The sequence below is a fragment of the Sesamum indicum genome, linkage group LG3 (genome assembly GCF_026168435.1).
Source record: "Sesamum indicum cultivar Baizhima isolate 11 linkage group LG3, ASM2616843v1, whole genome shotgun sequence".
Classification (NCBI taxonomy): Eukaryota; Viridiplantae; Streptophyta; class Magnoliopsida; order Lamiales; family Pedaliaceae; genus Sesamum; species Sesamum indicum.
This window is the reverse complement of record NC_142659.1, coordinates 110,624-136,769: the sequence shown is the minus strand read 5'-3', so window position 1 is coordinate 136,769 and position 26,146 is coordinate 110,624. Positions and strand designations below refer to the sequence as shown.

Below are 26,146 nucleotides of genomic sequence, written 5' to 3'. Positions count from 1 at the left end.
GAGATATATATATATATATATATATATATATTTATTTTAAAAAAATATTAATAATTTAATCTACAATGTGCTTATTCATATTATGGAAAGGGTGAGGAAGGTAATTTAGTTGGAAAATATTATGAGAACCTGAATAAGTCAAAATCGTGCTGTACAAACTGTATACATAATTGGCCTATTAAATTAATTAAGCATAGAATTCCTTACTTCCTTCCTTGTATACAGCATGCCTCAAACAAAGGAATTAAAAACCATCATGGTATAATAATATGCTGCTTTTTCCAACAACTATGTATGGATGTTCCCGCAGCTTCATTCACATTTGTGTTTGAGGCTGAGGCATACCCATTACCACCATACTATAGTCTATACCATTGCAACTTCATGTAAAAACATCCAAAAAGTAGTATTTCCTATATGCATGATGATCTCTATGCGATTTGTTTTCCCTCATGTCTTCTCTTTTGGCCAACTTCAGCTCTGGATTGCAACTCCTCCAACTCCCCATCAATGTTTCTCCTTTTGCCTTTTACGACCCTGAAGTGGAAAAGCATGCGCGATTCACACACCACTGCCAAAACAATATAATACTAGGGATAAATTTTGTTTAGAAGCTAGTCTACCTCTCTTGGTATTGGATATTCTTCTGACTCAAGCATTCGCACCACTTGGCTCATGGCTGGCCTTTGTTCAGCGTTTGGATCCACACACCTTAAGGCGGTCAATAGAGCTCGTTTAAGCGCAGATGTAGACGGCCTTGTCTCTAGATTTGGGTCAACCACTTCCTCCCAACGTTTGGCTGCAACCATCATTTTCAGCCAGTCAACCAGGCTTTTCTGCATCACCATGAAATATTATTACATGGATGCACTATATAATGAGTGCATGAATAACTTAATTCCTCAGAACTAAACATTACAAGTCAATGCCTTTTTCAAAAACTTAAGACATTTACTACTTCACATGAATACCTCATGGACGGGTTGACTATCATCTACTGGATCTCTGCCAGTTATAGCTTCCACAAGCACAACGCCAAAGCTATAAACATCACTCTTCTCATTTAGGAAGCCGCTGCTTGCATATTCTGGAGCCACATATCTGTACAAGTAAGAAAACATGAGACTCAGATAAAAATTCAATTTCCCATTATTCCTATTAAACGTAAAGCTAACAAGCCCGTCTAAAATTTGTAGATCCCATATCAAATACTCACCCAAAGGTTCCCATAACTCTGGTGATAATATGACTCTTCCCAGCACCCAACAACTTGGCAAGTCCAAAATCAGATATTTTAGCATTGAAATCATCATCTATCAATATATTGCTCGACTTAATGTCTCGATGAACAACTTTGGGTTCAATTGCATCATGTAGATATGCAAGACTGCAAGGGATCAATCTTTATACAGTAAGAAATAGAGAACTTAGTAATCCAAATTTGGCAAACACAGAGATACATTGACTCACGCCTTAGCCGTGCCTAGCAGAATCTTCATACGTCCCTCCCATGTGAGGTGCCCATGATGGGACATTGCTCCATGGAGCCATTGCTCAAGATTGCCATTGTTGACGTACTCATATACCAACAACCTGAATTCATGTATTATAATCATATCTGGAAGATAACTTTTTCTAGTTTCAACTGACATTGTCATACAGGATTTAGAAGAAAACAGCAGTGGTAACCGGAAGATATATAGAAAATCACTCGTGATCTATTTCTTACAACATAAATTGTATGTAAGTGTAAGATTAAAATTGGCGTTAACCAGAATGAGACAGCAGAAAACAAGAAGCCAATACTGTATCTATTTTAGATCCCTAATAAAACAGAAGTAGGCTTATAATTTGGCGTTCACAAGAAGACCTCTTTAAATTTGACAAAATGAGCTAGTTCTGTTTGCTATGACTACCAATGAGAAAACAGAATTCACAATCTGCTCCCAATGGAGTTAGAGCAGGGACTATATTTTGCAATCACCATCATTTAATTAAGAATAATAAGGAGGGGATGTATTTACAGAGAGGAAGTGCAATGGAGTCATACCTATGCGTGCCTTCAATACAATAACCCAAAAGTCGAACTAAATTTTTATGCCGGACATGACCAATAGCCTCTACTTCCACCCTAAATTCCTTCTCTGCCTGTCCCCTACATATAGAACATTAGAAGAGTCATAAATCCAGGTAAGAAGAACTTCGTTCTCTATGTTAATTGGACAGAATCCATGAAAAACTTACAAGTTATTTAGGAGCCTTTTCACGGCCACGGTTGCACCATTGATCAGTTGGCCACGATACACAATACCATATCCACCCTCTCCAATAATGTTATCCTTTGAGAACTTATTGGTTGCAACTTCCAGATCCCTCAGAGTAAACCAATGACCCCAACCAAGGTGAGAGAGCTCAGGAAGACCCGCTAGAGGGGAAGCGACAGTGATAGGATGTGATGAACCCTTCTTGTCCCCAGATTCAAGTGCAGAATCATCCTTGTCAAGATAATTAAATGAACCAGATTGAGTGCTCCCATCATCATTCTTTTCCTTGTCATTCTTGAAATGCACCAAAAGTTTATCAGAATCTTTTTCACCATACTTTTCCGGGACATTGAAGATATCCGAATCACGGTCGACATGGTTGGCCGAATTCTGGTCTATCTTTATTTCTTTGATTTCTCCGGATACATTCGGAATCAGACTTATAGGCAGTGTATTCTTTTTCTTGGATGTCTTGCGTGCGATACAACACCATAGCAACAATAGAACAAGTAGTATAAAGATGCCGAGAAAGATGGTGACTAAAACCCAAACCTTGAGATGAAAGATGTGAGTTTTCTTGGACCAATCGAAATTAAAACCGGAACCCATTTACCAACTTCAAAATGCCTGCCTGACAGATGAAAGACGCTCAGAAAACAGAATCACTCCATATGTTTCAACCAATATTCCACACGACATTATCAGCATGAGAGCAAGACTATATGTTTCAGAAAGACTGCTTACGATAGAATGAAAAGAAGAAAATTTTCCATTTTACTTCCCATTGAGCAGAGATATATACACACACCCTTATGACAGAGATGAAGGAGAAAGAATCATAAGAAACATGAATAAACTGAATTTGAAATTCAGTACATGGTGATGTTGACTCTTTCGACCATAATATTGATTAGAATATAAAACAACATTAGGAGAGGGCAAAAAGAAAAAAAAAAAAAAAAAAAGGAAGAAGAAAAAAGAGAAAGACACAGAAACAAGTGATAAAGATTGAAAATTTTACCTATGTAAAGCCGGATAAAAGAGTATGGAATTGCTGAATTCCAATTCTGTTTTTTGCAGTGATCAAACTCAAAGTCCCAGATCTCTGATTTGACTGGGCACAGCCAAAGTGACAATGAAAACCTGGACAGATTCAGAAAATAACTGCATTGCCAATATCAAACCAGAGAGAGGCAGAGGCAGCAGGCAGCAGGCTTTTTCTTGTGTATTGTATGCAAAATGGGATGTGTGTTGGGTTTAATAAAGGGAGTTTAGTTAGGAGTAGAGATTGGTTGAAGAAGGAAATGGCATAAAGAAGGTTGTATTGAAGATGAAGGGAGGTGCACAGGAAAGCACATGGAGTAATGTGATGCAGGCGGGGTGGGGATAACAAGAAGGCATGGAATGGACATATCAGTGGTAGGTAAATGGCAATGCCTTACAAATACAAACTCCTGTAGGAGTAAAAAAGAAGCATTAAAAATTAAATTGCCTACCTTATTATTATTTTTTTTTCTTCTTTCTTCTCTTACAACTATGTTGGTGTTGGTTTTTGCAAAATCAGATGAACTGGGTTGATCTAAAAGAATGACTTTTTGAGGTTGAATGTGACTGTTTATCTACATGTAAGTATGTCAGGTTATAATCAAATAAAAAAAGTGGTGGTAAATGTAGACAAATGTGTGAGTGAGTGTGTGTTTTACTTGTATTTGAATCATTTGTTAGAATAAAAAAAGTATTATTAATGAAATACTGACAAAGAAAGTTTTATCTATAAATGATGATAGAAGAAAGTTAAGAGAGAAGCGTATATGTATGTATATGTCTAATATTATTAATTAATGATGACAAGTAATAAGGAGTGGAAGTGGAGAGTGAATGATTAAATGCAATTTAGTGACAGGTTGAAAGGTCAAATAAACAGACTGGATAACAAAGTAGCTACTGCCTACATATCCACCCAATGCCAAATCCTATTATTATTTTATGTGTTTATTAGAGTAATATTTAAGTAGCTATTCCTCTTCAAATTAATTTGTTCAATTTAAGTATATATATATATATATATATATATATATATAAAGAGAGAGAGAGAGAGAGAGGGGCTTTGGGGGATCAAAGAAACAGACTGGACATATAATATACAACAAATAATCAATTGATTAAAAGAGTTGGCAAAGTTGATTACTACGCTTTTGCACAAGTCTCATCTCCCCTACTTTGGAATTTGTAAATAATGATTAATATATAATTGGACACTCTGTTTGTTGTTGGGAAATAATTATTATGATGGAGGTGCCGTGCCAGCCATCTGGAAGACGAAAAATCTGGGAATAATGTGCCATAAATAATAAATAAACTAAATCACAACTAATTAGATGCATAGATATATATCTTGATTATTATTCTTATTCTTGATTGATTCCAAACCCATAAAAGCATATTGTCCATTGAAACATAGACAGCTACAAGTTATTGGAAAAATCAACGTCATAAATGAATAATAATATATTTGTATATATGATTAATTGTGCGTGCGTGCGTGCGTGGGGTGAGTATATATGTAGTCAGGCTCCTTCATTTTCTTCCATTCTCTGACACATTGAAATTTGAGAACTAATGCATGTACAAGTTAGGACTACTATTTTATATATATTTATCCATATATATGCTTGTTAATTTGTTGGAGGTAATGAACAGCAGGAGGGAAATTATACACAAGTAGATTAATTCACCGTATTAAAATATATTAATTTAGAATGAGCTGATTCGAACAATATACAAATAAGTTATGTAATGATTCTTTTTTGTAATGAAAAAATTCTTGTCTCCATATATAATATAATAGCTGGAATATGTATTTGGGAGTTGTGCGCAACATTAATTTAAGTTTTGGGAGAGAGAGAAATGGTTCGGAGCTAACCAATTAGCGATGCGGCCATATATATTTATGTACACAAGTACTGTAGATGTTGCAACATGCAAATACATATGGGACCAAGCTACCTGCTGCCTGCGCTGCTGGAATGCCGAATTAATTTCATATATACCAGTTAAGAAGGCATGCTGTTTTTGTATGTATATAATAAATATTTTTTATGCTTAATTATAAATAAAAGTGAAATATACAAATTAATATATTATATTAAAAAAATAAAAATTGATGCACCAATCTCACTGACCGCATTTATATAAGTATGGTGGTCTTTTTCTTGTTATGTTAGTATAGATACACCAAACCAAACATTAATCATGATTTGGTCTAAACAAAACAAAACACTTGAAAATATGTTTGTTAGTCCCAAAAGTAGTGACCACGATGATGATGAGGAGGAAATGGATTATAATTATAATTATATTATGTGGTGTGATTGACGAGAAAGTGGTGTGGTGGTTGGGGGGCTGCAAATGCTATGATCGATATATATAATTACTATTAACTTCCATTCATAATCCTCATGCATGCATGCAGACCTCCTCATCACCCTAATTATAAACATTCAGCTAATGCATGCGACCCGTCTGTTTTAGGGAGCAATGAATTAACATCCATAACTTTGTCTTCAACAACTAGTTGAGACTTTGAACCAGACATTTATTTCATGCGCAGAAACACTAGTCAGGGAATTGACTAATTAATAAATAATTAAGGCGCCCACTCAGATTGATATATAAACCCCCAATCCAAGCAAGGCAGGCGGTGTGACACCATCACGCCAATTTTAATTTCATATGTCGAAACTTCTCTTGTATTAATTAAATATTATCTCATAATTAGGAATCAGCATTAAAACTACACTCCAACTACTCCTATATATACACACACATAATTAATCAATAAAGCATGAAGCCCACCAAAAATATACAAAAACACAATTGTTTTATTTCCTTCTTATGATTAGATATGATAAAATTGTGCTTATCATGCACAACATACATTTTGTTCGTAGTATTAGAGTGCGGTATTACTATCGGATCCAATCTTAGCAATCTTAATTTATGGGAAGGATACTAATATGACAAAAAATAGTTGGCATAATTCACGGTTCACATACAAAAAGCCTAACACACACTAAAGAGATCCAATGAAGCAGGAGGCCCAAAGAGGCCCAAGAAGAACGAAGCTTAAGGAGGGAGTTTGTCGATCCAAGGGGGCAAGAGACGCAATGCCACCCTGTTCGCCAGAAGGACACTCGCTTAGGTGGGGGTAGATTATTCGGACAAAGGTGGCGAGGAACCACACATGGAATACAGCAAGGACCAGACGAGGCTTCACATGTGACCAACCACCTTAGAAAATCAAGATATGGCTAGCAAGACCCCTGTCCCTCCTTGATCTCCCCCAACTAGGTCAGATTTTCTTGGACCTCTCCAACTAACATCGGATTATGATGAGGCCTGTCCACAACAATTGCCTCCCCGACTCCCTAGGGGACGAGACTCCTCACTCATCGAGGGACTTCAACTATAAAAGTAGGCTTGACCCCTCAATCAGGGTTAATGTTTTTCTACATGCACAAGCACTCTTTCTAGCATAAACTTCTTGATCATTTTCGCACCATAGCTCGTCATTTCGTTACTATATTTTTCTTTTCGAATTCTATCATTATAAAACTATGTACTCACTTAAGCATTAGAGTGTTAATATTTCTCTTTCAGATACCCATTTTAGGCTTGTGAAGAAATTTGGCCATAAAGATCTTAAGTCCACCAATCTCATCATACGTGCGGTTTTTGCATGCATCGAGTAGCGCCTGAATGAATCGATAAAATAATCAATCTAATTAGTTTTTTGGTCACTTATTCTAACAATACTATCTGTGAAAACACACAACTAAGATGTGAGGATCAATGGAAACCCCGAATGACAATTTGAGCAAGCAAAAGACTGTGGAAGCATTCGGGGACACTTAAGTCTTCTAGGAAGTGGCAGGGACACCTTTGGCCCCCATTGGACCAGCAATAAAAGGATCTTCCAAGTCTTCCGTGTGACATCCCCTCCGTAATTATCATTACATCTTATGATAATTTCATATTTAATCCTATAAGATAAATCATATTTTTACTTGATATATTGTGCAGACATCATATAATGACATATGTCATCAATATTTTGTACTTTATCTTCAACCTTAGCATTTATAAGTATAGGGAAATGAGAAAATTTCAGTTTCTAGTTATTACAAAACTGAAAATATAAATCTACTAAAATTTTAATATTTATCCAATTATGTAGTTAGAACTTCTTAGTTGAGATGACACTGATGACCCACCTAGTAATACTAATGATTTGCTTATGATCCAATTTAGATAGTCTCTTTGTGACTTATTCCTTGATATGAGGACATCTGCGAAGAGTAAATATAAACTTTTGGTGACGTCTATTATCTCTTGTGGTATGCATAAAAATAGATCAATCCAAAGAGACTCAAACGATCCAAAAGGAAGAAAAAACGAGAGACCCGTAACATCTTAGAAGGCCCAAATCATGAGAGGCCCAAAAATACATGACAGGCGGTCTTGGCAGGCGCCCCCTATAAAACAGATTGGTAAAGGAAGGAGGTTGGAAGTATTCCCCTCTCATTTGGCCTATGAAGAGATCTAAAGCCCAAGTCAGGCCCACCAATCTATGATGAGGACGGCACGCAGAAAATTACCAAGCTCGGCCCAAGGAGGAGCCCCCCACCACAAAATCCGTCCAAGGATGAAGCCTGCAAGCTTGACCAAAGAAGGAAGCCCAGTACGAAGGCCTGTTGCATCTTTCTAAGGCTAGCCTGAAGAGAGGAAGGTGCCCTCAAGTGGTTGACTCTTCAGCCTAAGAGGACTCCCCACCAGGTAGGAGTTTGCACGAAGAAGGACTTCCCTTCATCCGTAGACTTGATGCTTAAGGAACAGATAGGGTGGAACCTTATCCCTTCCTGAATCCCGCCTTTTCTTGCTGGACATGTGGATCCCCCTCACCGAAACTCTTGGTATAGAGGGATTCCCCCTGTATAAATAGGGGGAGTACCCCTCAACAGACAGCTCCCCTCGCACATTCGAGAATCTCTCTTGCTGCTACTCTACTATTCTAATTCATGCTCTTGCATACAAAATTCTCATTTCTTTTACGATTTCTCGTTATAATGTGTCTTTATATTTAACTATTCTTAAATTCGGAACTAACTTAAGTAGCGGAGTGTTAACATCTTGTTTTGCATATCCTTTTTTTCAAGAGCTTTCACTGAATTAGTCCAAATCTAACATCAAGATCCAATACCTTTGGATCCGTGCTAAAATCACATGCATCAATTGGTGCCGTCTGTGGAAAACACAAATCTAAGACGTGAGATCAATAGAAGGAGTCCACACCTCCTTGGAGGACTCCCTCGAAAGGATGGTCCCCTCACGCTTGAGGATCTCCTACGACTGATTACTCCCTCTGTTCAAGGTCCAACTTCAGTAGCTCCATCACCATTATTATTTAGTTCTAATGTTCTACTAATTCGATTTTTAAAGTGCAGGATGCTGCCTAGAAGAGCAGGTGGGAATCCTTCTAAGAATAAGCCCTGCCCTATGGCAGGAATCTCCCTAAAAAAATATCTTGTAACAAGAGGGCATCCCCTCAGCAAATAAATCTTTATATACATGCTTCCCTCAAGGAATTCTTTTTATTTTAATAATTTTGGAGATTTTACCCCTTTTAATATGTTAACATATGTTTGCTTGTAGGGATTTAACAAAAAAGACATCCCTATCATAAAAAGCCCTGTCTTCCACACAAGCACCGCATCTCTTCTTCAGGCAGACACTTAGGTCCTTCTTTGGAGGATTCGTAAGCTCTATCCCGTGCATGCACCTAAGCCCTCCTCCTGGAGGCATCTAAGCCTACTTCCAGCAGATACCTTATTCTTCCTCCGGTGAGATTTCTAAGTCTTGCTCCAAGAAGGACCCTCTCTCAAATAAGCCCTCCTCCTAGGAGGCATAATAACTTTCTCCGTGAAATATCTATTCATAATATATACTTGTTTTTTTGTTATTTAATATTTTCGTGCCGAAAAATAAAGACCTACATCGAAGTAGGCACAAAAGGCACCCGTTAAACCCTCCTCCATGGAGGCACCCTCCTAAAAAATCCTGCTCCATACAGGCACGAAGTAAGTTCTTCTTATTCTGAGATGCTTATGTTAATTATATTCTTTACAGGAGTTTGGAAAGAAAAAGGAGAAAAGAAATGTTCATTCTCGAACCCCATCTTTGAAGATTTCTACTCTAATAAGTGTCGAAATCTCTACTTATTAGAGTGGAAGGACTATTGATGTGAATAAAAATAGATTGGCCTAAACGATCCAAAAAGAAGAAACGAGAGGCCGTAACATATTAGGAGGCCCAAGTCATGAGTGGCCCAAAAATACTTGATAGGCGGTCTTGGCAGGTACCTCTTAGAAAGCAGACAGGTGGGCGGCCTTGGCAGGTGTCCTCTAGAAAGGAGACAGACGGGCTGTCTTGACAGGTGCCCCTTAGAAAGTAGATAGGCAGGCGGTCTTGGCGATGCTTCCCAGAAAACAGATTAGCAAAGGAAGGAGGTTGAAAGCATCCCCCTTTCATTTGGCCCATGAAGAGATCTAAAGTCCAAGCTAGGCCCACCAATCCATGATGAGGACGACCTGCTGAAATTACTAGGCTTGGCCCAAGGAGGAGCCCCCCACCCCAGAATTCGTCCAAGGATGAAGCCTGCAAGTTTGGCCAAAGAAAGAAGCTCAGTACGAAGGTGTGTTGCATCTTTTTAAGGCCAACTCGAAGGGAGGAAGGTGCCCTCAAGGAGTTGGACCCTTCAGCCTAAGAGGACTCCCCACCTAGTAGGGTCTGCACAAAGAAGGAGTCCCCCTTTATCCGAAGACTTGCTGCTTTAGGAACGGATAAGGTGAAACCTTATCCCTCCTGAATAACGCCTTCATCGCTAGGCATGCGGATCCCTCTCACCGAAACTCCTAGCATTGAGTTATTCCCCCTCTATAAATAGGGGGTACCCCTCAACAAACAACTCTCCTTCTACACTCGAGAATCTCTTTTGTTGCTACTCTATTATTCTAATTCATGCTCTTGCATACGAAGTTCTCATTTCTTTCAAGATTTCTCGTTCTAATTCTATTGATAAAAATAGAATTTATTTTATGGGTTAAATGAAAATTGCTTATAATATGAGTTCTAATTAAGGAAGGGTATAATATTTAGTAGAAATTAGATGTAGTATCGTAGGAGGTGCTACACGTCGAGCCCGTAGCCAATCTCCTATGTAATAGTATTTCATCAAATACATCATCCAAAATGTTATCCTCGGGGCTGCTAGAGACTATGCAACAAATGAGCACTTTAGCAGTGTGGGCGCAACTTATGGTTGTACTTCAGTACCTGTGGTGGCTCCTGTAGCCGTTGAAACACCAAGTGAAGGGAGGCGCTCCCGGCCTGAGGGCCAGCCCCCACGACACTGTGAGGGGGTCCCCCCTTAATGGATTGCTCGCTTGCAGTGCTGGCGAAAGCGGCTTCATTACGTCCAATACTAAGTGATTGGAGTACCAATGGAGGAAGAACGTGGCATCCCTTTCACTGAGGGGGTCATAATGGATGAGCTTCCCTTGAACTATCGCACCCCAACTATCACGGAGTATGATGGCACCACGGATCCCTAGGAACATTTGTCTCATTTTGAGAGCGCAACCCTCTTGCATTATTACACCAACGGGATCAAGTGTCGAGTCTGCATCACCAGTTTTTCCAGGGCCACTTAACAATGATTTAACTAAATGCTGGCTGGCGCAACTAGGAGTTTCCAAGAATTTCAATCCTTGTTCCTGCACCAATTTGCTAGTTGTAGGAAGCATTGGAAGACAGAGCTCAGCCTCTTCATGGTCTGTCAGAAGGAGGGGAGATCAAGTCTATCGAAGATCTGACTTCTGCATTTTTTGCATACATCAATTGTAGTCACCTGTGGGAACACAGAACTCAAACATGAGAATCAATGGAAGCTCCAAGCAACAATCTCAACAAAGACAAGGCTGTAGAGGTCACTGAAAACACTCAAATTCTCCAAGTAGTGGCGGAGACATCCTTAGCCCTTGATGGAGGGTTAGCAGTTGCAATATTTACCAGAGGCTCTAATCCCTCAGCAGATCCCTTGCGGAATAGCACTTCGTTAGACATCTCCTCAAGGAGATTGGCTCCTGGACTGATGGGGACCATATAATAGATGATTGCATCAATGATTAGGGAGTCCTTGATGGTAGTAAGGCATGTTCTCCTAGCAGCCCCTGTGGAAACCAATACGGTCATTGAGAAGGAAGCCTCCTATGCCAGTGAGATCAGCCCCCGCACCCTCTAGAAGGGACTCCACCTTGATGGATAACCCATCTAGAGTGTTTATAGAAGGGACTGGAAGACCCCACCATCAAGTCATGGGAGCACCCTTGGACGAACGTGGGGTCCTCTTAATTAAGGGAGTCATGATGGATGAACTTCCTCTAGGTTGTCGGACTCATGCCATTACTGAGTATGATGGTACCACATACCCGTTGGAGCATTTCTCTCATTTCGAGAATGCAACTCTCTTACACTGTTACATCAATGGAATCAAATATCAGGTCTTTGTCGCCACTTTTAGAAGTGCCTCGCAGCAGTGGTTTGACCAATTGCTGGCTGGTTTGATTAGAATTTTTGAAAAATTCATGTCCTTCTTGTACCAGTTTGCTAGCAATATGAAACACCAGAAGATGGAGCTCAGCCTCTTGCAATCTGTTAGAAGGATGCGAAGGCCCTGAAGGACTATCTTCATAGATTCAACACAACCGCTATAGAGGTACCCTCTGCACCAAATAAGTCAAGGTTGTAGTGACTTCTCTCAAGGTTCCTAGACAAGAATTTCTTCAAATCTTTGACTGAGAAGCCTGCCTGAAGATTTGATGGTTTCTTAGCTAGGACCACCAAATACATTAACATAGATGATGCCTAAGCCTCCAAAAAGAGAAGAACGAGGCGATAAGAGAAAGGAGTCTAAAGAGGATGCCCCCTCTAAGAAACCTAGGTCGGAGTTTTGAGACAAGAAGTCCCACTTTCAAGAGAGGACCCTATATACACCCCTTTAAATGTCCTTATCACTCAAGCACTCATGGCTATGGAGCGCAATGTCTGCTCGCATGGCCTAAAACGGCCAGAGATATCTCGCTCGTCCCAAATCGAACAAATATTGTTATTTCCACAATTACTATGGACACACTATTATGGAATGTAGACATTTGAAAAATGAAATAGAATGACTCATCTAAAATAGAATGGCTCAGGGTACAGGCCCTTAACAAAAAAGAGAACAATGCAAAGGAAAAGTGTCTAAAGAACCCAGTCTGGAGCTTCACAAAAGAGAAACTCATAAGTTCTTAGTGACTGAGCGCTCTAAAATCCCTAACCCTCCTCCATCCATGGGTGGAAATTCACATAGGGCTAGGAAAGCGCAATACCTAGAAATAGAGAAGAGCACCACAAACGAAGTACTAAATGGCAAGGTGGTGGAGGATACCCCTATCATCTAGTTTGGGTACACTGGAAGAGCCAGGGTAACTGCCTCCATAATGATGCTCTGGTCATTACGACCACCTTAGCCAATTATGAAGTAAGCCGGACTTTCATAGATTCAGGTAGGTCTATTCATATTCTGTTTGACGAAGCATACAATCAAATGCAATTGGGTGATACCCCCTTAGAAGTAGTGGATACTTCTTTGTACGATTTTGCAAGGGAGGTTGAACATCCCTGAGGCATGATATTAGTCCCATAACCCTTAGGAATGGAGCCCTTTTGAAGGACTTGCCTTCAGCATATAACGTTATTCTGGGGAGATCTACCCTCAATATGTTCCAAGTAGTCGTATCAATTTTTCATATGAAGATCAAATTCCATGTGACAAGAGGAGTGGGAGAGGTTAAGGGGGACCAACTGCAACCGGACAGATGTTATGGGGAGGCCATCTATAAAAGACACAAGCAAGGTCTTGAAAACTTACCTATGGAGGAGTCTCGAAAGAGGTAAGGGAAGGACCCTACATTGATGGAGGAGGCCAATCCTAACAAAGAAGATCCAACCAAAGTCCAACCAGCGGAAGAATCCTCACCTTAGAATTGGTACCTGGAGACCTTGAAAAGACCACGTATATAAGATCCCAAATGGAAGAAAAGATTAAATAAGATCTAGTAAGATGTCTCCAATAGAACATGGATGTTCGCATGGACCCCTCAAGGCTTGGAGGGGATAGATTCCAACATTATCACACATTACCTCAACATAGATCCTGGTATGAAGCTAGTAAACAAAAGAAAAGGCATTTCGAGCCTAAGAATGATAATATTATCAAGGCCAAAGTCGACAAGCTTCTAGCAGCCAGACACAGGAAGAATAGTAGCCGTCAGTCCCTTCATTTCCAAATCAGCTGAGAAAAGCTTACCCTTCTTCATTACACTAAGGATAGCTTAGAACTTTCAATAGGTTGTAGGCTGTCACCGGCCATTTGAAGAACTCAAAAAATATTTGGCTGGTTTCCCACTGCTAATCAAACTATCCCAGGAGACACGTTATATCTTTACATCTCCACGATCCCCTAAGGTCGTCAGCCCTGTCCTTCTCAAGGAGGATGCAGGAAAACAAATGTCAATATACTATTAGGGGTGTTTAAAATTCTATTTCTTGAACTGAATAACCGAATTTCTTTTTTTAATTAATTATATTAAAATATATAATATATATTGTATTCGTAAAATATTTCATTCATTGTACATTTTATGTTTTAGATTTTGATACTTTTGTACAGGTACTTTTGGATAAAATTCAAAAAAATACTAAACTATATACAATTTTTTTAAAACAAAAAATCAAATTTTTTTATTTAAAATTGGAAAAACCCAAAAAAGTTTCGCTCATAACGAACTGAACATATCCTATTCGGTTCGATTTCGTATGGCATTTCAAAAAAAACCAAATTGAACACCCTATATACTATGTAAGTAAAAGTAAAGTAGTTAATGGAGAAGAGGGATGGTATACAACCCTAGAAAAATGTGGTCGTCGCCTTGGTCGTCACTATTCGAAGATTGTGCCTTTATTTTCTTTCACATCCTGTAGGAGTGAGAACTAACCTCCCTTTGAAGCAGAACTTGGGGAAACCTGATATATTGCGCATATTAATAAAGTGGATTAGGGAATTATGCTAATACGATATTTCCTATTTTCCTCAAACAACTATCAAAAAGCACAAACCTTAGGTAATTTTGTCTTTGAGATGGCGAACCCCCTTTAAGAAGAATCCTCTAGCAAAGAAGTATGACTGCTCCACATGGATGGATCAACCACCTCTCAAGGAACTAGGGTTGGCATGGTCGTCACAACCCCTTAATGGAGGATATGTATTTTGCTATGAATTTCAATTTCAAAACATTAGATAATGAAGTTCAATGTGAAAGCTTCGCAATAGGCATGGGAGTGGCCCAAGAAGTCAGGGTCGAACATTTAATAGCCTACTTAGGCTTTCAGCTCATAACCAAATAAATAGAAAAGATATATGAAGTCAAGAATAACAATATGGTACAATACCTACATCAAATAGAAGAGCTAAAACCAAAGTTTAAAAGCATACAGATCCCTAGGGAAGAAAATGTTATTAAGCTGACTATCTGTCTAAACTAGCTAGTGTTCTAGAAGATTGCAGAACTTGATGAATTACCATACAATACTTGCTAGAATTTGATGCCCCCCAGAGGTCCAAACTGCCATCCCTGGGGGGATCGGAGGATACTCATTGTGGATTGGCTAGAGGAAGGGCGTATCGCAAGGGACCGTTGGGATGGAGGGTCACGTGTATTAAAAGAAATTCATGGAGGATGTTATGGATCACACGAACTTAGGGTGTACCTTTGGAGTTCACTTCACCCCTCGTACGGAGGTGCGCTTTTTTCCTACTCCCAACTCCCTTAATAGTTTGAGGGGTAGTTTTTTCTATGTTCTTCCTATTGGAATAGGTGACCAAAAGTCAATTGAATTGGCGGTGTTTAGAATCATTCAAGCAATCTTTATTTACAAAATATTATCTCGATAAATATGGCATGTATTCGTCTTTGGCGCATGTGTCTGTTGTGCTTATCAAATTATGTTAAGAACTGCTTTGACGTCATAACAAATGCCCACATACCACTTAATAACCCATGTAGTTCGGTTGCGTATTAGATGAGGGCTATGAAACCAACTTCTGAAGGTTGGTCTGAAATGTTCCAAGTCGAGGACCTCGAGACTGGGCATCAAGAGTCCTACTAAGATTTGCACTGCGTATTACATTCATTGGATGAGCATTGCGTTTCATCAGCGACAGACATCGGATGTCTATGCAGTTTCAGTGGGTCAGTTGACAAGGTGGTGAACTGACTAAACTAACTAGCGAGGATCGTCATATAGAAGCCTTAGAGGCTTGGTCAATATATTTGAGTCCTCGACTTTGATAGTACGGGAGTAGTCCTCGGACTTGAGGAACCATGAAAGTCACGTACATACAATGACTATATCTTAGATCTGTGCGAGAGGTGATTGCGTCACACACATGATCATCATAAACTTTGTCCAGTGCAGTCGGAGTATGTAGCGAAGACGGTGAGTTTCAAGAAGAGGATCTGTCCTCTATCAGTATGTGACAGAGGTATCTCCTATGCACTTGGAGATGCATGCTCTATGAATCTGTGGTCACAGTCATTGATCGAATAGGAAAAAGATGTTCCTATATCGAGAAACTTGGTGTAACCCGATCTCAAGTATTAAGCATAGATGCCTAGTCCAGAATGGAAACCGATACCTAATTCCGTACCCTAGACTAAGGGCGAAAGATGATAGACAAAAAGGCCGTACCCGTATGGACTGGGAGCCTAAATGTTCACATGAAAATTCACCTAGTCTTTAGTACCATGGACCGTTGCTAGACGGCCACCTATATTGACGGGCTTCCTTGATTAAGGATTAATTAAGAAATATTAATTAAATTAAATTTAATTAATAATAGTGTTGGACACTAGCCCAAGTCTATCTGAAAAGTGAACCAAAAGAGTCACACACAAATCACCGAGAAAGAACAAGAAATTAATTTAGAATTGATTCCATAAGATGTAATTAATTGGATTACTCATACATGAGGTCCATTGGATGGATAACTCAAATTTAAATTAATTGAATTAATTTGAATTGGGCTTATCTTTATTTAATTAATGAATTGGATTCCATTAATTAATAAGAGGCAATTTGTGCTTGAATATTTAATTGAATTAAATACCTAGGGGGCTCAATTACATGAACTTTATTAAATTGGATTTAATTAAAATTCATTGGGCCTTGAATTTATTTTACATGAAATCGGCCCAATGACTGAGGCCCACTAGCAAAATTGATGGACCAAAGAATTGCATTTTTGGAAAGTGCTAGCTTGGTCATATTTAAACTCTTCTCTATTTGAAATTGATTGAAGAGTTACCTTATTGATAATAGAATATATCTAGACACATTCTTATTTATCTATTCATTACTAGGAATATAATTCATTACACGGTACATAAAAAAAAATTCCTCCTCCATCACCATGAATTCGGCAGGCCCCCTTCATCTCATCTCAAGTGAGTTTTTCGATCTTGATTCCTTCTAGAAAAGGAATCAAGGTCTCATGTTTTGGTGTGGTGTGGATCATCTTTGCAGGATTCCTATGTTAGAATCTCGGGTGAACGCTCAACGAAACTAACGGATTGGAAGCTCAAAATTTAAGAGGTAAATTTCGACTTTAATTTCCGCTTCTACTTCTATTTTCCCAACCATAACCTCGTATGATTATATTTTATTGTTACATAAATTTTTATACTACATCGAACCTGGAAACTCCAAAGGTACACCCCATGGATTCATTTGTTTTTTATGCTTCAATTTTATTATTATGCGTTTTTATTTATCGCTTCTGCTAGCACGTTTTTTAGCCGTGCCATGAGATCCTTTCAGTTACCAGTGAAGTGGGGCACGTGCAGAGGCGGTTACATTACACTCATTGGCACAAGCAATAATGAGCAAGCATGCGCTCCTCGAAGACCAGCTAGACCCTAGCCTTAAAATTAAGTCTAATAAAAACATACTATGCAGTCCAAGGGGGATGTCTCTAGAATTCCCTTCTAGGAATAAGGATATGCTCGTCAAGAAGGGCATTCCCTAAGGGAGAAGAAGGACTCCCCCACCAGAGGGAAAACTCTACTCTAAGAAGGATTAGGCGGATCTCCTCCTCCTCAGAGTGGAGGGGACTGAATAATGCAGTCACAAATAGGGAGCCTAAAGTCAAGTCCAATTCTCAACTCAATAACAAGCCCAAAAGGCCCAAATATGAGAAATGAGACGAAAGGGCCTAATAGACCTTCCCTGGACACGACCCAAGAAATGAAGACCTGAGAGAAATGCTTGTTTATTGGAAGGCCAAGGAACCTGATTACACGTTGGCAAATAGTTGGACATTCCGTCTAGGTGGAAAAACTCCATTTGGAGAGGAATATGACGAGGAGGTCTGGAGGACAAACCTCTGAAGGAGTAGAACTCTCATCCCGTTGAAGCCCGCAAACTAGACTCCTGCAGATCTCTCTATCTAACAAGATAAGGATGTCTAGGAAACTTATGTACTGGAAACCACCTCCTTGACTCCCCCAAAGACCAAACTCCCTCACCACTAGGGGACTTTAGCTATAAAACCAGGTTCAGCCCCCTCCAGCAGGGGGACGGCTATCTAAGCATTCACAAGTGACTTTTACTATACACGTCATTCTTATTCACAATTTCTCATCATATTTTATTATTCCTTGCTTATATAATCTCTTTTCAATATTATTATTTTAATATTGAATACTGATTTGGACGTGGGAGTGCTGACATAACTTTTGCAGGTCCCCATCCTCAAGCTTGAAGAAAATTTGGCCCCTTAAGGAGCTCAAGTCTATTCAAGATCTGACTTGTGCAATTTTTTACATAAAAAATTATGCTTCATATGAATGTAGGAGATAAAAATATTCCACGAGATTATTATTTTAATAATTGTATTTCAGTAAATATTGAGAGTTTCTTTTTTTTTCTATCTTTTATAATTATTTACAAGTTGCAACGCTGAAATAAAAATAACTTAAAATGATAGTGGTAGTTTACATTTTAATCATATTTTGTGATATGTGCATAAATATAAGGCCCAAAGGTAGAACCACCTCTCAGCCCAACGACCAATCCAAAAAGCCCAACGAAGGAAAAAAAGGAGAGAAGGACCTCACAAGTCTCCCCTAGTTGCGGCCCAAGAAAGCAAAAGTCCAAGTGAAGAATCTATTCATTGGAGGCCTAGAGAGTCTAATTCCACCTTGGCGGCCAGTTAGGCACATGTTCTAGGTACCAAAATATGATTGAGAGAAGGAGCTGACGAGAAGGTTCAGAAGGACAGTCCCCTAACAGAGAAGGACTCCCATCTCGCTAGACTAACCCCTATAGATCCCTCTAATTAACTAGGCAAGGATGCCCAAGATACTAATCCGTAAAACCGCCTCCTTAACACTATCAGAGATCATACCCCCTCATTGCTGGGGTGACCTCGATTATAAAAGCAGGTTTAGTCCCTTGAAGAAAGGGATAACTTTTGAATACGCTCAAGCAATTTCTCTCACACTTTTGCATTCTTATGCACGATCATTCATTATATCTCATTGTAATTCGCTCATATTCTTATTTTTCAGTATTATTATTTGGATATTGGATATTGACTTGAGGGTTGGAGTGCTAACATTGTTTTTGCAAGTCCCCTTTCCAAAAGCTAGCAAGAGATATTAGCCCACCAAGGAGCTCAAGTCCATCAAAGAACTGAACCGTGCGATTATTGCATGCATCGCTACGTAATTCCTTTAACCAAACAACATATTATATTATCACATGAGATATCACACATAACTATTCCTAAATGATGAAATTAATTATTATTTTATTTTCAATTCCACTCAATTTCTTGACGTCTAATCCTATGAAACAAAACCAAACAAGGCCATTAGTTATTAACATACTACACTTGGGAATGTTATAACTTAATTAAGTCTGAATGAATATTAGTCGCAATAATAATTATCCAAAGGAAATGCAACTTAAAGCCCAGGACAAAAGATATTGGTTATTGCGCTAGACCCAGTCCGGTGGAGGCCGTAGTCCTAGTGGTTAAAATCCGGGATCCAAAGGCTCCACCAAATACCAGACATAGATTTATTTAACTTATGGTAATTCAATTGTTCATAATTCTGAAACTGTTGTCACTTAGTGTTAACGCCTCTCTCCCTTCTCCCTTCTCCCTTCCCTCTCCTTCTCCTCATCATCTCCTATTCTTCTCAAATCTAACCCCTTTTCTTCTTCTTTTTACTCTCTATTTATACATTCCTCTATACGTTTTCATATTTAATTGCTATATTGATATAATACTTAGTAGTAGTGAACAACTTCATGCATGTTCATATTATGCAACACTTCCACCATTCCATTTCTCTTGAATTGGAATTCCCCATCAGTAGACAGTAATTGGAGGTACTACTGAAACCCCCACTTCCCCCTTTCTCTTTGATAGTTTTGATTGTTGTTATTTTATTTATTTTCATTATCTTTTCTGCAGCTTAGTGTCATGTAATGGTGAAAGATTCAACCTTTCCTTTCCTCCCTTTTCTTCCTTTGAATTGTTTTCTTTTTCAGCTTTGCTCCAATACTTCCGCAGGCCGTTGCCAAATATTGTTTGCTAATATGTTACTTGAGTTAACTTGCTGGCTTTGAGACTACTACATGGAGACTACCATTCTTTATTTAATCCCATTTCTGCTTTTTCCTGTTACCCTACGCCCTACCCTTTCTTTCTCATTTGGGGTTGGGGTTGGGGTTGGGGGTAATATACACTGACGTCATCTGTTTATACCTTTCTTCTTCTACATTTCTTGATGGGTGGGGAAGCATTTGATTTAATAGGAGATAATGCAGTATGCCTAATTCGATACTGTTCATATCTGTTAATGTCTCACTGCAGTTTGACAGTAAAATCATAGATCTGATAGACCTAGTCCAGATGACTCTACACCATATACAAAAAGTATTTAGCATTACATACTGCGGAGTAAGAGCAGTTTAGGAATAAATCTAGTTGCACTAACTTGTTGTACGAGGCCATGAAAGTTGAGTGCCTGCTGTTACTGCTTTTTTATCCTTGGTTGCTTCTTGAGTTTCATATTTGTTGCTTCTTGAGTTACCTAAATGAGTGGCACAAGTTGCTATGAATGCTTGTGCTCTTAAATCAGGTAATTCTGATGTTATCTTTTTTACCCTTTCTTCCACATCCTGTTGCTACTTCTGAAGTTTCCTGATACTTGCTCCTTTCTTTTTTGTTTTTTTCTCTCAATTCCTTAAAGATGATGCTGTCCTGTTCACAGATTTCCTTTGGTCAAGTTTGTATGCTGTGAACAATATATCATCATTTTCAGGTCTGGGAATCCGCTTCAGCTGTATAGAAGCAGATGCACTTTGAAGATTGGCAATGATTGTTGGAACTTCTGCTTGATCTCGATTCAGATTACTACATTTCTAGTGAACATTTCAAAATTCATCTATTCATACTTCTAAGTGGAGTAGACTTCTGATACCTGTTACAGAGAGCCAAAAGTTGGAGAGAAAATCTGTGAAAATGATAAACAGATCATTACTCTTAACATATCTTTACCTTCTAATCTACATCACACTTTCATCTGGTGTTATTTTATACAACAAGGTAATGCGCTTCAATTATCTTTGTAAATATAATTTCTTTTCGCCTTGAATGTATCATACGAAGTGATAATGTACCAGGTTTACATTGTCTCAGACTTAACTTTTGCATCTTGTTGACTATTTTTCCATTGAGTGTGTACAAAATTTAGAATGTTATTCTGCTGTATAACTGTTATTTTATTTTTCATTCTTTGTGGTCATGGAGAATGTTTTATCAACGCGAACGGTGTGGCATCATAAAATGGTACTAATTACGTACCATTTAATGCAATTCAATCATATATCTGTGTTTGGGGTGGATCGGCGAAACTTCCTTTTAGCTATTATGAAGTTATGTATTTACTAGCAATCCGTTGTTCTCAATGAGGATTTTATGATTTCTTCCTATTTTTGCAACTGGTAGGAGTGCTGAAACTGATATTTTCCTTGCAGTGGGTTCTTTCTCCAAAATACTTCAACTTTCCATTTCCTATAACACTTACAATGATACATATGGGATTTTCTGGTGCAGTAGCATTTTTCCTTATTCGTGTTTTCAAGGTACAGCTCCCTTATCCAAGTTGACTTTGTAGCTCCTCATAAAGTTACAGTATCACATGTTCTACTGTCTCATAGAAACAAATTACTGTAAAATATGGGCATGCTGTTGGCTATTCAATCATTCATTTTAAAACCCATGCTGGAAGAGCATAAATGCGAGTGGCATATTTTCTCTTTTCTCTAACTCATCTTATCCACTTGGCATCTTTTTATTCAGTTAATTTTCCGTTCTCTTGTGATATCGTTTAGGATTCATGTCAAAGGGATGCGAGAGAATGAAATTTTGGTGTGATAAAGATAGCACCACTTGTTATTATTTTGCCTGTATTTCACTGGTGTGTTTAATGCTAGAAAAGTCATGGTCAATTTTAAGGTTTGTTCTTTATAAGGTGATTATGTGGATCATGCTGGAAGCATTCTCTGTTCAAAACTTAACAGAAAATACTGAAAACTTTATCAGAATATTTATTTTCAGATTTTACAGTAATAAAACTATTTCTTCATTTTCTGCAGGTTGTGACTCCAGTTAAAATGACTTTTCGCGTGTAAGAAAGTTCTTCCAATCTAAACTTATCAATGCCTCTTCTTTTTTCAGCATCTATCCTCTTATAGTGTTTCTTTTTGTTTTATCTTATTCCTGTAATTGCGTACTGCAGATATGCGACCTGTGTTATCCCCATAAGTGCCTTCTTTGCGTCTAGTCTTTGGTATGCTCTCAACTGTAAGAACATTGATTTTCTTGTAGATTAAACTGGACACCTATGTTTTCTCATGTTGGATTTGTATTTCAACTTAAAAGGGAAAGTGTAATTTGTAACATGAGGGAAGCCGAACCCGATTCTTTCAGAGCCATGCAACTGCTGGATTAATTATGTAGCGGAAAGCAGAGAACTCATAGATGTTTAATCTCTGTGCAGCGGCAACATTATTGCAACAGCAAACATGAGGAATAAAGTGAAGCCAGAAAAATTTCGTTCTATTAAAGCAGATTATGTTACTAAAAAATTGCATTACATTCATTTGGGAACAATGAACATGTATGAGATATTTGTGTCCTGAATCGTGCTTCCACGTGAAATTTATCAGTTATATGCTGGTCAACTATCAAGTAGAACTAAAAAATGCAGAAACTCTCCAATAATTTTATGTGTTAGGAACAGTTATCTTGCCTTTCATCAATCTGAACATTTACTCTTTATTTTGAGGCCACACCACACTTATGGTTTGATAACAAGCACCAACAGCAGAGGAAAGGTATAGAAAGAGGACTTGCAAAAGGCATGGTATAGAAAGAGGACTTGCAAAAGGCATACTTATCGAGGTTCCTGACATGAAGTATTTCTGAGTGTATATTCATCTCTGGAGACTACTGATATTTCTAGTCTTAGATAGGCTTAATGTTTGCATATACTCATAAATCATCTCAATGTATTGTTCCTCAAATCTGTAGCACTACTGACAGGATCGTTTTGTAACAGGTTTGGTAATACTGCTTACTTGCATATATCTGTGGCATTCATTCAGATGCTCAAAGCCCTTAGTATGTGATAGCAACTTTCATCATTCGCTGATGATAGAATTGTTTCCTTCAAATAAAATAAATAACAGATTCTTTGATATTAAATTTGACAGTGCCAGTAGCAACATTTGTTGTGGCAGTTTTATGGGGTACGGATAAACTAAGGTGGGACGTTTTCTTGAACATGGTGCTGGTCAGCGTTGGAGTTGTCATTTCTTCCTACGGGGAAATCCATTTTAATGTGATTGGCACAGTATACCAAGTTACTGGCATGTTTGCAGAAGCTTTGAGACTGGTCTTGACTCAAGTCCTTTTGCAGAAGAAGGGATTAACTCTAAATCCCATCACAAGCTTATACTATATTGCTCCATGCAGGTACAGAAAAATGTAACTTTCTCTTGCAACTGAGTCTAGAGGAAAACTTTCATGCTCTTTGAACGGTCCAACTCTCGACAGTTGCGATCATAAATTATATTTCTTTAAACAATATTCTTTATTCTGAAGAACCACCAAATTTTCTCCAAATTGCCAACATAGCATATTTTTCCCTTTGCATTGATCATCTCCATTTCTTATAAGCTTGATATTTCCATTAAAATTTTAGTGCATGATACCTTGTTATATCATAATCTTGCCTATACTTACATAATTGTTTTTCTAAGAACTAGTTGCAATTTTATACGTGTGCCCTACTAGCACGATTACATGAAATAGTTGCATATCTGTATTGTGCTATGACGATTTATAGCATTATATTTTCATCCCATTAATAGCTGTAATAGTTGCATCATACCTTGTTACATCATAAGCTTGCCTATATCTTGCATAATTTTTTTCTTAGAACTGTTTGTAATTTTGTACGTGTGCCCTACTAGCATGATTGCATGAAATAGTTGTACATCTGTATTTTGCTATGGCGATTTATAGCATTATATTATCATCCCATTAATAGGCCATGCATTCACGATCAATTGCTAAAATAAGCCAATCTCGTTTGTTCCTAAGATTGTAGACCATTTACAAATGTACAACTTATTGCATTGATAATAAATGCATATTGACAGAATTCTTACTGGTTCTTCAAAGTGCCACTGAATCTCTCAGTTGGATTTTTCCTCGGGAATTATTATAACCTAAACTTTGTGACACCTCTTAATACTTGCCCTTGTTTATGTGCAGTTTCGTATTTTTGTTTGTCCCTTGGTACTTTCTGGAGAAGCCTGGGATGGAAGTCTCTCAAATTCAGTTTAACTTCTGGATCTTCTTCTCCAACGCCATTTGTGCACTGTTGTTGAACTTCTCAATTTTCTTAGTGATTGGTAGAACTGGAGCAGTGACTGTTCGTGTAGCTGGTGTTCTTAAAGATTGGATATTGATAGCCCTTTCAACAGTGGTTTTTCCAGAATCTACAATTACTGGACTCAACATTATTGGCTATGCCATTGGTAATTTTCCACCTATCACCTCATCTTTGTCAACATTGCAATTTTATGCAGTTCGGTAACCACTTAATGAAAGTGTAAAAACTTCCTGCAGCTCTCTGTGGGGTAGTCTTGTACAATTATTTGAAGGTCAAAGAAGTTCGTGCATTGCAGACTCCTGAAAGTATTCCTGACAGGATTACAAAGGTAGCTATTGCCATAAAGTTCGGTATTGGTTATCAGTTTTAACTGGCTATGAAAACGTACTTTGGAAAAGATATATTTCAACTATTTCATAGTAAATGCTAGTAGACTCATGCCAGCAGGCATTAGGCTTTCCTACAGATCTGTCCGTTGCTTCCTAATCTATACCTTTATTTAATTGAAGAGCACATGTTTTGGTCTATTCAATATTTTTGGTCTGGCATTTTTTTATTATTTTATCAGTTTTTATTTTCGTCTCTGTTGTCAACTTCCAGATCTATCTTTTTTACCTCACTCTTTTCTTCAATAATTTCTTACAGCTTTCTTTTATCAATATTTTTTATTTACCAATTAATATTTATTTTTTTAAAAATAGTAATAATTCTTTTAAGCTATACCTTTATATAATTGAAGAGCACCATTTTGGTGTCTTCAATATCTTTTGCCTGTCAGTCTTTATTTTCTTTAATTATTTTGTTAGTTTTTATTCTTGTCTCACTTCTCAACCTTCACATATAATTTTTCATCCCTCACTATTTTCTCAATAATTTCACATAACTTTCCTCTTTTTTCTTTTATAATAATTTTTATTTATCCAATCAATGTTTATATTTTTTAAAATAATTATAATTTTTAAAATTAATATTAATTGTGAACACATATTTGAGCTAATTTATAGAATAGAAGCGAGATTTCTTGCACTATGCAGTTGTTTTTTTACGATGGCATTTTTCTTTATCTTTTTTGACCCTTATGTTTGGGTGATTCGGTATTTTGGTTGTTAAAGTTTGGGGTTTGACTGCGTGAATACAGGACTGGAAATTGGAAAAGAAGTCATCTGATTTATACACACCTGACAGCAGCAATGATGACGATGGAAGTGGTAGCAAGGCCTCTAATTCTGATTTTATAATGGATGAGGAGGCACCCCTCATTCCTTCGTCTAGGCTGTCTCATATTGGCCGGACACAGCAAAGTACTCGCAATGCATGAAATGATAACCTTCAACAAGTCAAGGATGAGAATCCTAGCATATGTTTCTCCATTCTAAGGCAGTCTTTTGTTTTGTTGTTATTACTTTCGTTTTAATTTTGTATTGGTTGCCTGACTAGTATATTTCGTGTTGGAAGGTGTGCATGAGTTTTATCCCACATGCATAATTCGAACTCGTCCATGGTCTTCAAAAACATGTAAATACAAGTAGGCTTGTTTCTCCATTCTATTTAGCAGCTATATGACTTTCATGTTTTCTAACTAATGCTGTGATAGTTATCCTCAAGTAGATCGAGTATCCCTATGTCATGTTTCTTACCATTCGAAATGAATGTTTTAAGCAAGTTGGCTGCAGTTCATACTGCTCT

At 38.0% G+C, this 26,146-nt stretch overlaps 2 protein-coding genes across 8 annotated transcripts; one reads left to right on the top strand and one right to left on the bottom strand.

Annotated features, from left to right (window-relative positions):
- Positions 1-163: 163 nt before the first annotated feature.
- Positions 164-3,679, bottom strand: LOC105156804 (putative receptor-like protein kinase At5g18500). 2 transcript variants are annotated; one of them, XM_011073023.3, is made up of 8 exons: positions 3,286-3,679; positions 2,245-2,891; positions 2,051-2,155; positions 1,471-1,593; positions 1,217-1,387; positions 972-1,101; positions 624-836; positions 164-537 (listed from the first exon to the last, which is right to left on the bottom strand). In XM_011073023.3, exons 2-8 carry the CDS (start codon positions 2,871-2,873, stop codon positions 508-510), a joined length of 1,401 nt encoding a protein of 466 aa, XP_011071325.1. In that variant the 5' UTR covers positions 2,874-2,891; positions 3,286-3,679; the 3' UTR covers positions 164-507. The 2 variants fall into 2 exon arrangements, with proteins under 2 accessions (XP_011071325.1, XP_011071324.1); XM_011073022.3 differs by having other exon boundaries at positions 2,245-2,895; positions 3,286-3,678.
- A 15,909-nt stretch (positions 3,680-19,588) lies between these two features.
- Positions 19,589-26,039, top strand: LOC105156803 (Nucleotide-sugar transporter family protein). Of its 6 annotated transcripts, none has more exons than XM_011073020.3 (10): positions 19,589-19,880; positions 20,819-21,102; positions 21,534-21,641; positions 22,155-22,186; positions 22,298-22,348; positions 23,120-23,181; positions 23,274-23,535; positions 24,340-24,605; positions 24,697-24,788; positions 25,599-26,039. In XM_011073020.3, the coding sequence occupies exons 2-10, from the start codon at positions 21,019-21,021 to the stop codon at positions 25,776-25,778; spliced, it is 1,137 nt and encodes a 378-aa protein (XP_011071322.1). In that variant the 5' UTR covers positions 19,589-19,880; positions 20,819-21,018; the 3' UTR covers positions 25,779-26,039. The 6 variants fall into 6 exon arrangements, with proteins under 6 accessions (XP_011071322.1, XP_020547979.1, XP_020547978.1 ...); XM_020692320.2 differs by having other exon boundaries at positions 20,768-21,102; XM_020692319.2 differs by having other exon boundaries at positions 20,747-21,102.
- Positions 26,040-26,146: the final 107 nt, after the last annotated feature.

Coding starts and splice junctions, on each gene's coding strand:
- LOC105156803 (XM_011073020.3), top strand. CDS start 21,019: ATGATAAACAGATCATTACTCTTAACATATCTTTACCTTCTAATCTAC. Junction 22,187..22,297: donor GTTAAAATGACTTTTCGCGT/GTAAGAAAGTTC, acceptor TGCGTACTGCAG/ATATGCGACCTGTGTTATCC. Junction 23,182..23,273: donor TCAGATGCTCAAAGCCCTTA/GTATGTGATAGC, acceptor TAAATTTGACAG/TGCCAGTAGCAACATTTGTT.
- LOC105156804 (XM_011073023.3), bottom strand. CDS start 2,873: ATGGGTTCCGGTTTTAATTTCGATTGGTCCAAGAAAACTCACATCTTT. Junction 2,156..2,244: donor AAAAGGCTCCTAAATAACTT/GTAAGTTTTTCA, acceptor TTCTATATGTAG/GGGACAGGCAGAGAAGGAAT. Junction 1,388..1,470: donor CTGCTAGGCACGGCTAAGGC/GTGAGTCAATGT, acceptor GATCCCTTGCAG/TCTTGCATATCTACATGATG.